Here is a 17,582-nt window from a genome sequence, read left to right on the forward strand (position 1 = left end):
TATTTATTTTTGATTACAAATATGTTTTGACAGCAAATGAAAACATCAGTTGGTATTATTGTATCACCTTCTTTCTTACACCATGACCGTATTTTCCATTTTTAAAAAATAGATAATATCAACAGATCAGGTTTTGGCGCCAAAATACTTAAATTGTTTAATTACGACTGAATGTCAGAAATAAACGGAATCATAATTATGACATCTTTGACAGCTTGGCATGTCGCCGTGGGTCGTTGCCAGATTGTAATTTTTTGGAGGTTTGAAAGTGTTAAGAATATAATTCCGTTATTATTTGATTTCAATCGCTGACTTGAAAAAATTACTTTTTGCCTCAAAAACCTGCCATTGGCCCCATCGTGCATTGGCTCAACTTCATTTATTACCCCCTATTACAGAGAGTAATGTTTTTCAAAACGAACTGACAGTGTTGCAAAATTTTACTGATCGCTACCAATATCATGATTTCATGCCGGCGAAGGGAATTATCAATTGGCTTCTCAGTTTTTGAGATGATGCCTTTTTAGCGAACAACCGAACTCTTTAAGTGTCTAGTATTCCCATATGAATGAGAATCACACTCACTTTTCGGCTTTTGCAAAGAAACACCAAAATCAAAATATTCTGCAACATGTCAACACGTATCAACTAAGAATTCATCGAATTCTGTGAGTTGAAAATAACATCACCACAGTTGCCTGTGAGGTTATTGTTGGAATTTTGTTTTTAACAAATTTCTGTTTGCGCGTGCCTCCGCTGTTTTTTGTTTGTTTTGTTTATTGTTGAAGATTCAATCTCATTTGATTGCTTGAGTGGAGTATTCCCCCATTGGCTCAACTTCATTTATTACCCTCTATTACAGAGAGTAATGTTTTTCAAAACGAACTGACAGTGTTGCAAAATTTTACTGATCGCTACCAATATCATGATTTCATCCCGGCGAAGATAATTATCAATTGGCTTCTCAGTTTTTGAGATGATGCCTTTTTAGCGAAAAACCGAACTCTTTAAGTTACAGTTTTATTTCCCATAAGCAATTAATAACAAAGTTGTGTAATTTCTTACATACAATTAATTTAAAAAGCTACTCTAACACATACATACTATGTTTTTCTAGAGGTGTATACTTTTCTAATATTATAGAGGCAAGGCCAACCTTTGTTGTATAGTTTGAGTCTTTTGGTTTATATTTCCTCGATAAAAAAGGGATGAAAAAACGGGGTACTTTTATTTTCTTATGGCTACTTATATCTAATGGGCTATGCCCCTAAAAACTAATTATAAATAATAAATAACAAAAACTAAACAATAAAATAAGCAAAATAATAGTTATGTTATTCATATTTTTAAGGCGTTTTATAATGAGAATGTATTTGTAAAAACAGGTGTAATTGCAAAGATTAAAATATATGTATCTAATATTTTTATTGTTCGGTTATATAAACCGTATTTTTAAAGTTGAATGTTTTATATCGTCTGTGATAGAAGAAGAGTTTATTTTCATTGTTAATTAGTTGTCCGGTTTGATGTAGTGTTAGTAGGCACATTGGTGTCAAATACTCCCCATTCGTCATTATATTTGTTGGTTGTCCTTTTGCCACAGTTAATTCAGAAATATTAGGATTTGTATGGCTGTTACATTTTTCCAGATATGTTAGTGCTATATTTGTCATATATCTGTAAATTCTAGTTATTTTGTTGTCATCATATAATTAACGACATTTTGGATGCGTTATACGACCATCCTCATTTAAAAATGATCTAAGTCCCAGACAATGTTTCAGCATTTTCCTTTCCAATACTCGTAAGCGTTCCATTTGCGCAGACGAAATGGAAAACCACACTGGAAAAGCATAAGACGTTGCTGGGCGAACTAATTGTTTGTATATTAATAATTTTACATTTAGGCTCAGGCATCCTCTTTTGCCTATTGTTCTACGCAGTTTCCCGTAAACTGCTTTGCCTTTTTCTAATACGTGATCTATATGTCGGGTAAATTGCATATCCGATTGAAGGACAACACCTAAATATTTAATAATATTGGTGTTGTTAATTATGGTATTATTTATTTTGACAGTTGGTGTAAATTTGCTAGCATTTTTACATACTGACCCAGGTCTACCCTTAAAAATTATTGATCTACATTTATCTAAATTCAGCCTAAGCTTTCAATTGTCAAAATATTCTGTCAAGTTTTGCAGGTAATTGATTATCTTTGTTTGTGCTGTTTTCGCACGGTGATGTGTAAATGCTACTATAATGTCATCTGCAAAGATTGAAAGCATTACTCCATTTGTGGGTTCGGGTATATCCGCTAGGTATAAGTTATATAACACAAACCCCAGAACTGACCCTTAGGGTACCCCTGCTGTTGTTGTATGTCTGTTGGAATTGTAATCGTCCATCGTTACAAAACATGTTCTATCTTTTAAATAACTACCAATTAACCTTGTTATTCCTGGATCAAAATTATGAATCCTATCCATTTTATACGTGATACCTTCTTGCCACACAGTGTCAAAAGCCTTACAAAAATCTAGGCTAACTGCAATAGTGGCTTTCCTCTTATTAAGTCCATTGAAAATTTTATCTGTGAAAGTCATAAGAGCATGTGTTGTAGATGTATGTATGTTTTTTAAACCCATATTGGCTGTCTTTTAATATATTATTTTCATCAATATGCTGATTTATTCTTTCCAAAATAAAAATTTCAAAAAGTTTACCAAATGAACTTAGTAAGGAAATTGGACGATAGCTATTTGGATTTGTTGGGTCTTTTCCAGGTTTAAGGATTGGAATTATTTTGGAGGTTTTCCACTTTTTAGGATATAATCCAATGTTCAAACAATGGTTAAATATTAAGGCAATGTAATGCCAAGTGGCAAAGCTTGTACGTTTTAAAATATAATTAGGGATATTATCTTCTCCAGAGCTCTTTTTATACCCTCCACCATAGGATGGGGGTATATTAAGTTTGTCACTACGTTTGTAACTACTCGAAATAATCATTGTAGACCCCACAAAGTATATATATTCTTGATCAGCGTGCAATTCTACATCGATATAACCATGTCCGTCCGTCTGTCCGTCTGTCCGTCTGTGGAAATCACTCTAGCGTCCGAACGGATTGACGTAGGTTGATGAAATTTTGGGAAAATATGTTATATTTACGTAGGACTTTTGGTATTGAAAGCGGGCTATGTAGGTCCACGCTTTCGTATAGCCCCCATACAAAATGACGCGTGACGCGTCGTCGTTTTAAGGAATTTTTAAGATATTTGGCCCATTTTACCACCGAATTGGTTGTAATTTGGTACTTTGTGTCTCCAGAGGCCAAAAAATATTCCTACCAAAGTTGGGTTATATAGGTCCACGTTTTGGTATAGCCCCCATATAAGGCCCCATATAAAGTACGCGTCATTTTAATATATTTTGAATGTATTAGACCCATTTGACAACAGAATTGGTTGTAATTTGGTATTTTGTGTCTTCAGAGGCCAGAAAACATTCCTACCAAAGTTGGGTTATATAGGTCCACGTTTTGGTATAGTCCCCACATAAGACCCCTTATAAAGTACGCGTCATTTTAATAGATTTTGAATGTATTAGACCCATTTGACCGATGAATCGGTTGTAACTTTGTATTTTGTGTTTCCAGAGGCTAAGAAACATTTCTACCATAAAATGTTTATATAGGTCCACGTGTTGATATAGCCCCCATAATACAATATCTCCCGATTTTCGATATTTTGAACGTTTTACCCTCATTATCACGCCGATATGGCTGAAATTTGGTACTTAGTCTTCTTTAGGCGTATAAAACTTTCCTCCAGAAATTTGTAGGTATAGGTCCACGCCATCATATAGCCCCCATAGAACGGTACCTTCCGAATTTCCGTATTTTGAAGGTTGTGGTCACATTAATCCACCGAAATGGCTGAAATTTGTGGTGGAGGGTATAAAAAGTTCGGCCCGACCGAACTTAACGCTTTTCTTACTTGTTGTTATTGAGTTTTTTTAAGGATTGCCCCTATATCTTGTGGTTTTATTAGTTTAAATCTACTGTGACTTGTGGCATGGTTGTTGTTTCCATCTGCCGTGTAGTTATTTGAAAAATGTACAATAGCTTCGTTGTTGAAAGTGCTAGCATTTTCTAACACATTTATATTATTAAGTGTATTTGTGTGCGCGTGTACAACGGTGTCAGCGAATAGTTCAACGATTTCACCTTCTGAACATAACTCCTGACCATTTGCGTTTTTTAATTCGCTTATTTTAGTCTTCCGGATTGTTTTGCTTAAACATGCTCCCATTACTTGTTATTGTATTTAAATATTTAATATAATGCTCTTCTTCAAAAATAGCAATTCTTTGTTTAATAATGATATCAATATTTTTGATTTCTGCTCCTAATCTGTGATACTCTTCAGAGCTGGTAGTTCTATTACTTCTTCTACGCAGTCTCTTTTTATCAGAAATTAATGCTTTAATGTCTGAAGGGAGTTCAGGCAGAAAACTTTTTTTGGGGTGTGCTTTTGAATATTATTCATGGCATTTTGAAAAGCAATCGTCATGTCCTCAACAGATTTGTCAATTTCTATCGGCGTTACATTCCCAGTACTGGGAAGTTTACAATCCGGAAGAACCCTTTCCAATTCTCTATTAAAATTGCCAATATTCAAACATTTATAATTAAATATTTTCTTTGGATTTTCATTTTCCAGATTGTTTATTATAGCATCAAGTATTAATGCCCTATGATCCGAGTTGCAATCTATTGTGTCCAACCCTGCTATTGCTTTGGTTGGATCTAATAGACTTATACCATTTGTCATCATAAATAAATCTATGTAAGATTCTGTTGTTGACGTTTTTCGGCTTGGGCCATTTGTTTTTAAAATATTTATATTTGGTGTTGTTAGCAGCCAATCAGAAAGGGTTCTTCCATTTGGGTTTTCTTGTAAACCACCCCAAGTTGTATGCTTAGAGTTCAGATCTGCTCCTATTATAGCCTCCGAATATATCTGATAATTTATCTAAGCTAGTTTTTGTCAAAATTTCCTGGGCTCTAAGATATAATGATGCTAAGAATATTCTTTCCCCACATATATTATTTAATTTTATTACTGTACTTTCAATATTTCCTGTGTCAACATCTATACGTTTGCTCTTATATTTTTCCTATATTACTATAGCAGAACCACCTCCTATTCTACCATTTCTATGTTGTCTATATAATTTGTAGCCTTTGATATTTAAATTGTGATTTTTGTTTACTTTATGTTCTGCTCTTAGAATAATATCAGGTTTATTTTCATTTATAAATATATTGAAATAGTGTCGTTTTTGTCTAGATAGCAGAGAGTTTATATTGATAAAAATTATTTTTAAATTAATCATTATTAAGCTGTAAACTTACAAATAATCCCATCATGGCCTGGGATTTTTCTTCTTCATTTTTAAGTTGCCTTTAAATTTTTGCAAATTCGCCTACTTTTTGCATGCAAGAAAAGAAGTTCTTGCCAAAGAATTTTTTGCAATCATTATCAAACATCCCCATTGATTGGAGTATTTGTTGATTCAAATTTTTTGCTCTAATGAGCTGTTTACATTATTTTGTACATTAAATGTAGCTTGATTTTTTCTAGTTATGCTTGCGAATATAACACCATTTTCTATTCTAGCGCTATTGAAATATCTAGGTTGTTGTTTATTTGAGGATTGAAGCCTCTTTTGAGCAATTTGTTGCTGAATTTCAATTCTTTTTGGACATTTTTTGTCGCTTGCGACATGACCTATTACGTTGCAGTTTATGCATTTGACAGGTTTGCCTATTGTTTTTACAACTTGACCAGTGTTTGGATCGGTAGTTATAAACTCTTGTGTATTTAGCTCTTTAGGAGGTATAGAGCAGTTTTTTGGGCCATGAGATTCGCCACATTTCACGCATCTGTATGGAAGATAACAGTTGGTAGAAATGTGATTAAATCTTTGAAATTTTCTACATTGGATTACTCCTTCTTTCTTATAATTACTAATACTAACTCCTGTATGGAGTATGAATTTTAATTTTGTGAACGATTTTATGTCAATTTCTTTTGAAAATTGTACTAGCCATCTTCGTCCTTTTAGTTTGACTACATTGGCTACTTTTAAATTAGGATCAGATTCCTCAATAAATTGTTTGAGATCATCATTTTCAAAACTTTCTGCTACTCCTTTTACTATTAGAGTGGTAGGCTTTTGGTCTTGGGGAGTAAAAGTGTAAAAATGTGTATTTTGACTTATTAGATATTTTTTAACTTTTTCATAGTCTTCGACGGTGCTAGCCTTAAAGTGGATTAAGTTGTTATTCATAGTATTTAATGTAAAAGGTTGGTGATTTAAAAGTTCTTGCATTTGCAAGATAAAGTTTTTAACGTTAACATTGTATATTTTTAGTACTGGCGGGCTGGCCTTACCTTTTTTCTTGTTTGCCTTATTGTTATCTTGTTTTGCTGCTGATTTGGTGAATGTTATTGATGGTGTTGTTGGCTTTTCCCGGATTTAGGGTGACATCTTCATCGTTCTCCGTCAACATGAGGTCTTCGGCTGCCTCAGTGGCCCAGTTTTTGCTGATACTTTGTTCATTGTTGTTAATTTGACAATTTGATGACACGTTTTGGTTTTGTGTTCTTATTGCGATGTTATTGTTGTCTACATTTGTTGGTTTGTTGTTAACCCAGTTATTGGGTAGATGCAAGTCAACACTTATGTTGTTGTTATTATTTATTGTTGCAATAATGATTCTAAATGTTTAATTCGTTGATGGGCTTCATTCATTGCAGTTTGAAACTGTTCCAATTGTTCTCGCTGTTCAATGTTCTCTTTAAAACATTTTCATATTTATTATTAAGTTCAAATAGTTGTTCGACCATTGTTTTCGAATTTTTATGTCCTCTTTTTCTTTTTATTTCCGCAATACCACCTGCGTTTTTAATGGCATTTTGAACTTCTGAGAAGCCAATTGATAATTATCTTCGCCGGGATGAAATCATGATATTGGTAGCGATCAGTAAAATTTTGCAACACTGTCACTTCGTTTTGAAAAACATTTCTCTCTGTAATAGAGGGTAATAAATGAAGTTAAGCCAATGGGGGAATACTCCACCCAAGCAATCAATTATAGTTTTATATTATAGACTTTTACCAAATTGTCCAACTTTGTCTGAAATTCTGCCAAAGGGAATATCTTCAGCAAAGTTTTCTGAATCAACTACATAATTACCGAGGTGCGATTTTTTGCGTTTTTTTTAATTATATCACTTTTTTGAAGGTGCCCTTCTTGCAGAAAAAAAATATATATTTTTTTAATTTTTGTTTGGTGAAAGAAATATTAAACACAAAAAACATCCTATTTGGATTAAAAAGACATTTCCTTTAAAGAAATATTCACCATGTGTTCTTAAAATGTACAGATGTGTTGCGGTCAAAATTGTTGTTAATTATAGCGGTAATACGTTCTAACTAGGGATCATGATTGCGTGATTTGTTTGGTCCCTTTTAAAAATAATATTTATATAGATCTCTTCGCGAGTCAATATTTTAAACATATCAATGTTTTTAAAAATCTTTTGGCGGATAAGTATTTTAGTTTACTATAACCGTTTTTCTTTTGTTTTAATCACATTCATTGTATTGGAACGAATAAAATAGGTAAAATGAGAATAGAAAATTTGTTCGTTATATCCGGCGTTCGTTATTAACGTGTTCATATGCAAAAATCTTATTAAAGCTCACGGTGCTCTTGAAGCAAATTTAAATGGAAAGTGCTTACACCTGGGAAGTTTTTGCAGATTTTGAAACTACAATGTTCGTAGATGAGAAAAATCAAAAAACGAAAAAACTCGCCGGAGCGCTTTTTAAATAAATCGCGATTCAAGTTGACATTTTTAGGGGTTGTTTAGGTTTTTGCGAAGTTGCTTGGAAACCGCAAGTCCTATAAAAATAGGACTACAAAAATTTTGTAGCTATTAAAATTCTCTACAAGACTGACCTGTATAGTATTCTCGTCGGTTTTACCGTTTTTGAGATATAGAAGTTCAAATTGGGACAATTAAAATTCAATTCAATTCTGTATCGCCCCCTTATAAAACAATGTCATAACAGCAAATTCCCAACTAAAACTTATATATCTAAAAAACGGTAGAACCTAGGATAAGTTACTTAAGCCAGTCTTGTAGAGAATTTTCGCAGCTTTAAGATTTGCTCAGGTCCCATATCTATAAGACTTGCCGTAGTCAAGCAGAATCGCGAAAACCTAACAAAAAAACCTAAAAATGTAAACTAAGCTTCTTTATCTCAAAAATGGTACAGCCTGGGAACAAATCATAAACGTCAATCCTCTAGAGAATTTTCACAGCTACAATATTTTCTTTAGCTCCATTTCGATTAGAATTGCGGTTTCCAAGCAAAATCGTGAAAACCTAAAAAACTCCTAAAAATGTGAATTTTGACCGCGATTTATATCAAAATCCCTACAGCGATTTTTTCTTGTTTTTGGATTTTTCTCATCTATGAACATTGCTGTTTCAGAATTCAGAAAAAGGTCCCCTGTGTAAGATTTTTTCATTAAAAGTTAGTTAAGGTGCACCCTTCATGACATTGTTTTATAAGGGGGCGATACAGAATTGAATTGAATTTAAATTGTCCCAATTTGAACTTCTATATCTCAAAAACGGTAAAACCGACGAGAATACCTTTAAGGTCAATCTTGTAGAGAATTTTGATAGCTACAACATTTTCTTTAGTCCAATTTTTATAGGACTTACGGTTTCCAAGGAACATCGCAAAAACCTAAACAACCCCTAAAAATGTCAACTTGAATCGCGATTTATTTAAAAAGCGCTCCGGCGATTTTTTTCGTTTTTTGATTTTTCTCATCTACGAACATTGTAGTTTCAAAATCTGCAAAAACTACCCAGGTGTAAGCACCTTCCATTTAAATTTGCATCAAGAGCACCGTGAGCTTACTTTTAAATATTATATGTTAAAATATTTGAAACAGTGCTTAAATTCGTCGCCATCCGCTTGTGCTTAAAAGCGGGCCTGTAAATCCTAACAAATAGTAAAAAAATCTACTCGTGGGTTAACAATTTTTGTTCGTTATAATCGTGGTCGTTTTAATAAGTTGAATGTGCGTATAAATATTAAGAAAATTTCTTTGGAAACACAAAACTTTGTTCGTTATAAATGTATTTCTTATAACCGATGTTCGCTATATCCGAATTTTACTGTGTAATTCCTTGTTTTATCTTACTTTTGCATATAAAGCATTAAAAATATATAAAAAGCCCATAAGTCCACCGCTATTAATTTTTGCCTCAAAAACAGGCCAAATTACCTGTAGTGCACGGTAGTGCTTAGTATTATGTACTAGGTCAGTGGCTGCGTCGAATCTATGTTTGCTTGTAGGAAGTCTTGCACGATGGTAAGATCTACATCATCATAAAATTTAGTTGCATAAAAACGTTTTGCTTTGTTTAGCACAAAGTCAAACAAATATGTTTAAAGAAGTGAAGATTTTACTAAATATAAAGCCTAGATACTACTTCATCTCATTTGTTGCCCTAATAAATTCACTTCTAATTTTGATTTGTGGAACGTACAGTGAATCACAGTCAAAAGTATCCACTTCAGTTTCATCAAAACCGCGATTGCTAGGAACTGGTTAATGATAGCGATTTCATTCCTTTTTATACCCTCCACCATAGGATGGGGGTATATTAAGTTTGTCACTACGTTTGTAACTACTCGAAATAATCATTGTAGACCCCACAAAGTATATATATTCTTGATCAGCGTGCAATTCTACATCGATATAGCCATGTCCGTCCGTCTGTCCGTCTGTCCGTCTGTGGAAATCACTCTAGCGTCCGAACGGATTGACGTAGGTTGATGAAATTTTGGGAAAATATGTTATATTTACGTAGGACTTTTGGTATTGAAAGCGGGCTATGTAGGTCCACGCTTTCGTATAGCCCCCATACAAAATGACGCGTGACGCGTCGTCGTTTTAGGGAATTTTTAAAATATTTGGCCCATTTTACCACCGAATTGGTTGTAATTTGGTACTTTGTGTCTCCAGAGGCCAAAAAATATTCCTACCAAAGTTGGGTTATATAGGTCCACTTTTTGGTATAGCCCCCATATAAGGCCCCATATAAAGTACGCGTCATTTTAATATATTTTGAATGTATTAGACCCACTTGACCACCGAATTGGCTGTAATTTGGTACTTTGTGTCTTCAGAGGCCAGAAAACATTCCTACCAAAGTTGGGTTATATAGGTCCACGTTATGGTATAGCCCCCACATAAGGCCCCTTATAAAGTACGCGTCATTTTAATATATTTTGAATGTATTAGACCCATTTGACCAAAGAATCGGTTGTAACTTTGTATTTTGTGTTTCCAGAGGCTAAGAAACATTTCTACCATAAAATGTTTATATAGGTCCACGTGTTGATATAGCCCCCATAATACAATATCTCCCGATTTTCGATATTTTGAACGTTTTAGCCTCATTATCACACCGAGATGGCTGAAATTTGATATTTAGTCTTCTTTAGGCGTATAAAACTTTCCCCCAGAAATTTTTAGGTATAGGTCCACGCCATCATATAGCTCCCATAGAACTGTACCTTCCGAATTTCGGTATTTTGAAGGTTGTGGCCACATTAATCCACCGAAATGGCTGAAATTTGTGGTGGAGGGTATAAAAAGTTCGGTCCGACCGAACTTAACGCTTTTCTTACTTGTTATTTTTACATTAGTGTCTTAACTTAAATATAATAAAATAAAATTAACAAAATTCAGGTATGTTTAGATAAAAAAATAAAAATGGTTAAACAACATCGATTTCTACCTCACCGTGAAAAGTATGCACTCTAAAAGTTTCATGAAACAAAAAAGATTTTTTAGGGTTTCAGCCCTTGGTATGACATCCATTGTTATCCTTTACAGCTTTTAGCCTTTTTGGCAAAAATTTAACTAAATTTTCGGTGCACGATATCTGAATTGTTCCCCATCCCTCCTGCAAGGCATTTTTCAGGGTTCCTATACTTTAGATGTTACGATTTTTTATATTTGTCTCCAAAATACTCCATAAATTTTCTATAGGATTCAAATCCGGGGATCGGGGAGGTGTTTGAATCACTTTTGGACAGTTACATAGCATCCATTTTGGAAAAATATGTGATCTGTACTCGGGCTCATATATTGATAAAATTGGAATGTTGTCCCAAATCCCATTTTTTCGGCTACTAAATTTCAAATTATCCTTTTAAATAATACAATAACGCCATACCACAACAAAGTCTCCTCTGTGCTTTACTGTTGAAATTGTGTGTTTAGGGTCCAAGGCGGTATTTGCCCTATGACATACATACCTTAATTGGTCCATATGACCAAAACAGGTTAAAGTTGTCTTCATTGCTTTCATTGGCAGCCTGTTTTGGTCATATGGACCAATTAAGGTACACAGTCTTACATAAGTATACGTACACCCCATAAATCTCGGGTTTTAGAAAAAGTAATGATATTTATGAAATTCCAAGTACACAGGTTTATTTCGTCTCACTAATAAACCATATTTAATACAACAAAAGTATATTCCATAATATAAATAACGGTAAATTTTACAAAAACCAAAAAATGATACTTACAAAAGTATACATACGCCCCAAGGAAATATGAGTATGATCGTACAATTTATGAAATTAGCAGCAAAATTTATACATTTTATTGTTTTGGCGAATGTGTCTGGGTGTCCGAGATATATTTTAGAGAAAAAAAATAATTTTTGGGTGTTAAGTGCCGTTATTTAATGTCAAACTTCTTATATAGCTCGTTAAAGCGGACCCTTGCTGATTTCTTTCCGTTTTAGGTATTTGCGTATACAAAAGCCACAATATTAGTGTCAGATTATAGATTTTGAGATCCTAGAAAGCTTTTTAGTTGACCTTGTGCATAACACACCTTCCTGGGTGTCGATAAATTCACATTTTTCCTGGGATATCTCAGGAAGTTAATAGATTCCTCGGAATGTAAGACTGTGTATGTCATAGGGCAAATACCGCCTTGGACCCTAAACACACAATTTCAACAGTAAAGCACAGAGGAGACTCTGTTGTGGTATGGCGTTGTATGAGTGCTTCCGGTGTAGGAAGTCGTGTCTTTATATAAAGAATTAAGGATAAGATGTATTATTTAAACATTCTGAAAGGATAATTTGAAATTTAGGCGATATATGAGAGCCCGAGCACAAATCACATATTTTTCCAAAATGGATGCTATGTAATTGTCCAAAAGTGATTCAAACACCTGCCCGACGCCCGGATTTGAATCCTATAGATAATTTAGGTGTATTTTGGAGACAAATATAAAAAATCGTAACATCTAAAGTATAAGAAACCTGAAATATGCATTGCAAGAAGAATGGAGAAAAATTCCGATATCTTGCCCCGAAAACTTAGTTAAATCTTTGCCAAAAAGGCTAAAAGCTGTAAAGGATAACAAAGGATGTCATACCAAGTGCTAAACTCCTAAGAAATCCTTTTGGTTTCATGAAACTTTTAGAGTGCATACTTTTCACTGTGAGGTAGAAATCGATGTTGTTTAAACATTTTTATATTTTTATCTAAACTTTCCTGAATTTTGTTAATTTTATTTTATAATATTTAAGTTAAGACACTAATGTAACAATATAAAAAAGAATAAAATCGCTATCATTAATTAACTCTTAGAAATCGCAGTTTTAATGAAAGAAGGTGAAGTGGATACTTTTGACTGTGATTCAATGTATCTCATTGCCTTGGGCTTAACACTTAACATAATGGAAACGCATTTGTTTACATTTAAGTTAAGCTGTAATATATATGAAATATTCGCATAATTTAACAACAGACCCCTAAACGCGGGTCAAGAATGTCGCTTATGAATATGTTGTACAAACCGGCCCAAAGAGTGAACCTTGCGGTACTCCCGCTTGGACCAGTATGCACAGACATACTCTCACCCACCGACGTAGCCAGGGGCCAACGTAGGTTGGATGCTACATTTCTAAGAGGACAAGGCTATGAACCTCCAATATGTCTGGCAGCAGCAATGGGGTACCATCGATAATAAAGGCAAAGTGCCCTGCTGCAATATATATTCACTGCTCTTCACACATTTCCAAGAATTTGAATTTTTTTAATTTTTGCCAAGGGCCATATTTATTAGGAAATACTTCTTACTAACTAACAGAAACGGCTTAACTGTACTTATTTATGCTATATCTCATTGCTACTTCGCAATCTACAACATATGGACATTTGTAGCTGTGGTTTGACCACTAGCAGCTATTATTCATAAACAAAAATAAAAAGAATTCAGTTAAGGAATGCTCCAAAAAAATCCTACAAAAAAAAAGGGCGAAATTATATATGATTGTATCTAAAAACTAAAACTTAAAAACTAAAACTTAAAAACTACAACTTAAAACTACTTATAACTACTATTTACAATATGTACAATTTTATTTATTGGCTATTGTTATAGACAATGTTCTCTACATTTAAGGTGTTGTAGCGCCTATGGTAGAAACGTAGTTCCCCGTTGGCGTACAAGAGCCCTTCATTATTAAGGCAAGTTAAAGCCCCTGGAGGTAGGTGCCTGCATTCATGTAGACCATCTGCATCCAAATTGCACCTCAGTGAAGCCTCGACGACCCCATTATCAAGACCGCCAGATCTGTTAAGGAATTCCAGGGCCCCTGAAATAAGGAACCTGTCTATCCTTTCCACATTTGCCGCATCATAAATGGCCCTGTTGGAATGACGTCTAACAGAACCATCCTGATTAAATATCAGTCCACGCATTCCATAACAGGAAGCTAGAACCTTTCTTTCCCATTTCCTAAGCCTCTCCATCTGGTGTGACGAGATGTCAAACCAGACAGGAAAGGCGTAGCAAATGACTGGGGCCTAATTATGTGATTCGATATCGAGTTGTTTCGACCTGAGTACTCAAAGTTGGGATGACAACATTCGTTATCGAGTAAAATTATCGAGAAATTGAGCATAAATTTGCGAGTAATTTCTCGAGGCCAAATTACCTATCGTAAACAAATAAAATGAAAGATTTCCTTATTGTCTTTTTGTTTAAAATGTAAAAATTTTTGTTTGTTGTCGTTTTATAGAAGAAAAACGATGTTAGTAAATAATTGGCAGCATTTTTTAGACAATATAACAAGAGAAATTGGGAAAAGTCCTTTGCAGTCGTTTTGAGAAATTGTGATAAATTTAGAATTAAAATGCATGCAATCATTAACCAAAAATTACTTTTGCAGTCGTTAAAAAATAAGCATTTGTGGAAAAAAGAAAAAAAATATTTAATATTAATAGCCTTTATTGTATAAGGGAAGTACATTTTAAACATTTCATCCCCCGTTGTTTACCAAAGGAAATATTCTCTCAGAGAGGCTAATGCAAAACATCCACCAAACTCTCTCTCATTTATTTTGAGAGAGGATTATTAAGGTAGATGTATCAGCAATCCGTTACAACAATGTCAAAAAGATTTTGCAAGAATTAATAATTTTCTTATTTCCATAGCACAACTTCATTCCGAAATTATTATTGAATGTATTGTTCAACAAATTCCACAAATATTTACATTTTTCATTCATTTAGTCTTTTTTTGGTTCTTGCTTTCAAAAAACACCTTTTTTACATCTACCTTCATCATATTCCCTATAGTACACATAGGTTTTCATAGTTCGATTACCGGTTACTCTCGAAACATTCGATCAACGATTTCGATCGAATCTCGTCATGCCGCTTTTTTATCGTGTCGAAATCTTTTTCACGAGCAAATACTCGATCGAATCGAATCACGTAATTAGGCCCCTGGTCTAATGATTTGCGAATATATCAGCAATTTGACCTCGGGTGAAAGTCCGCCCGCATTTTCATCAGTCCCTGGTAACTGAAAAATATTTGCTTCGCTCGGGACAGAATGAAGTCAACATGCCTGTTGAAGTCAACTTTTTGATGAAATATGAACCCCAGGTACTTCATTCTGTCCCTCACCTCAACAATATTCAGCCCAATTTGTATGATTGGGCGGTAATTTCTAAAATTGGGCCAAACCGAATGAGGTTTACCCTTAATTAAAATTGCGGAGCATTTTTCTCCGTTTAGGCGCAACCCCCATAGTGTAAAGTACCTATCGAGGATGGCCAGATAATCGTTAATTTGGGCCTCAAGGGCCCTAGCTGAAGGGCCCGACATCGCCACCAACACATCGTCAGCATATGACAGTAGCAGCCCCCCCTGTGGAGGAGCTGGCATGTCGCTGACGAATATGTTGTACAACATCGGACCCAATAGAGAACCCTGTGGGACCCCCATCAAAACTGGCCTACGACTACAAAGTCGTTGACCGACCTTTACGCAGAAGAACCTGTCGGTCAGGAAACTTCCGACCAGTCGACAGGTTTGGTGATCGAAGCCAAAGCGTTGCATCTTGGCAATCAATCCACAATGCCAGACCGAGTCAAACGCCTTTGTGAAATCGAGTCCCACAGCAATAGTTCCCTTCCTATTGTTGAGACCCGATACCACATATGACGAAAAGGCTGTCAAGGCGTGGGCAGTCGATAGACCCGCCCTGAACCCAAATTGGTTGTCCTTTAACACCCTTTTGTCTTCCACCAGAAGTTTGAGTCTTTCCAGAATGAAAGACTCAAAAAGTTTGCCAAATGCCGACAATATAGATATTGGCCTATAACTGCAGCACTGGTCAGGGGGTGATCCCCTTTTGTAGATGGGGACCAACATGGTCTCTTTCCACGCTTTAGGGAAGTATCCCAGGTTGAGGCAGTGATTGAAAAGGATTGTCAGGAATCCAAATAAAACCTCACCTGCATTTTTCAAAGCAATATCAGGAATTTGATCAAGTCCTGTCGACTTCCGAGCTGGCCTTCTGGCTAAGGCCCGACCCACATTATTGACCCGCAGGAAACCTCCTTCATTCCAACGAGAGTCATTGTCCACCGAAGCTCCATCCGCAGAAAATGCCCGGGTGAAGGTTACCAAAGGCGACCGGTCGTTGATCCCCTCTGCAGCTCCATTAACAGAGCTACGGAAGGAATCAAACTCCCCAGGGACCCGATTAACTGGGCCACCTGCGAAGCTGTCAACCGGCCCACCATCGGCACGTAATGCACCCTGGACATAATCCGCAATAGCTTCGGCTTTTTGGCAATCGTCAGTTAGGATACTCCCTGAATCATCAACCAACTGTTCGATCGGATTTTTACCTCCTAGACCAGCAGCCCTTTTGACCTTGCCAAAAGTTTTGCCATCGACCCTGACTCTAGCTAGATAGCTCTTCAGCCGATCTTGTTCGAAGATACGGATGGAATCCTGAATTATGTGACCCAGGTTACGGATATCTGCACGGAGGGCAGGATATCTGTCTGGATCACGGGACCTTCTCAGGGTACGGCACAATCTGCGGCGTTCACGTATGAACATGAGGATTCTTGGAGGAAGGTCTCCAAGAGTCCTATCACGAACTTTCTGCTTGGGGACAGATGTGTCGATGGCCCGTCGGAAGACATCCGAAAGGTCATCCACACATCTGTCTACTTCTTCGACAGAATCGTTCCTATCCGCAGGCAATTGACATATATCTAGGCCCTCACGAATACGACGCCTAAATCTACTGATATTAATGCGATCAAAGTTAAGGAACTCTTCCCTTTCTTGCCTCGCAATATTACCCAAATCTATTTGAAGTTGAATTCCTCGGTGGTCTGATTCAAAATCAAAAGCCCTAGAAGTGCTTCCACCGCCAACCAGAGGGAGTCCTGGTGTGCGGAGAAACAAGTCCAGAAATGAGCCTGATGTCTCATTCGGCCTAGTTGGTATATCAGAACTGACCGCTATGAAGTTTGGACAGTCATGAAGTAAACTGTTCAAAATGTCTCCACTGGTGTTTCTAGAGGTGCCTCCCCAAGAGGGATGCTTGGCATTAAGGTCGGCTCCAATGAGAACCTCCCCATGATCGTACAAATTCAGGACATTATTCATGTCCTGAATCTGAAGTGTTTCCTGAGGGCGAAGATAAAGAGCGACGAAGGCTACACTGGAGCCAACATCTCTCCATACCCTCGCCGCACAGGATTCAATAAGACCAGATGTTAAGGCTATGCGTTCACACCTGATCCCTTCCCTAACAGCAACCGCAGTGCCACCCCCACGTTGCCCCCAATCTCTGTATTGGATAAATATTTTATATCCCTCCAAACTAAAAGAATTACTTGGACTAAGCCTATGTTCTGCCTGGAGAAGGACATCCGGTCTTCTCTCATCTATTAATAATTTTAGGTAGTGTCTCTTTGAAAGAGACACTAACGAATTAACGTTAATGAAAATTACTTTAAAAATCAACATTTCCAGCAATAAAAAGTAGCCATGCTGACATGGCAGCGTCGATGCCTGAAGATGACATAATCTGCTGGAAGATAGGACCAAACGTCCTTGCCTTCTCACAT

The 17,582-nt window shown here is 35.9% G+C and overlaps 1 protein-coding gene across 1 annotated transcript; it reads right to left on the reverse strand.

The window, feature by feature from the left end:
• Window positions 1-13,336: 13,336 nt before the first annotated feature.
• On the reverse strand, window positions 13,337-17,118 carry LOC141392321 (uncharacterized). The gene is made up of 2 exons (XM_073965271.1): window positions 15,945-17,118; window positions 13,337-13,380 (listed from the first exon to the last, which is right to left on the reverse strand). Exons 1-2 carry the CDS (start codon window positions 17,116-17,118, stop codon window positions 13,337-13,339), a joined length of 1,218 nt encoding a protein of 405 aa, XP_073821372.1.
• Between the last annotated feature and the right edge of the window lie 464 nt (window positions 17,119-17,582).

The sequence above is a fragment of the Musca autumnalis genome, unplaced genomic scaffold, assembly GCF_047663935.1.
Source record: "Musca autumnalis isolate F117 unplaced genomic scaffold, ASM4766393v1 scaffold_2, whole genome shotgun sequence".
Classification (NCBI taxonomy): Eukaryota; Metazoa; Arthropoda; class Insecta; order Diptera; family Muscidae; genus Musca; species Musca autumnalis.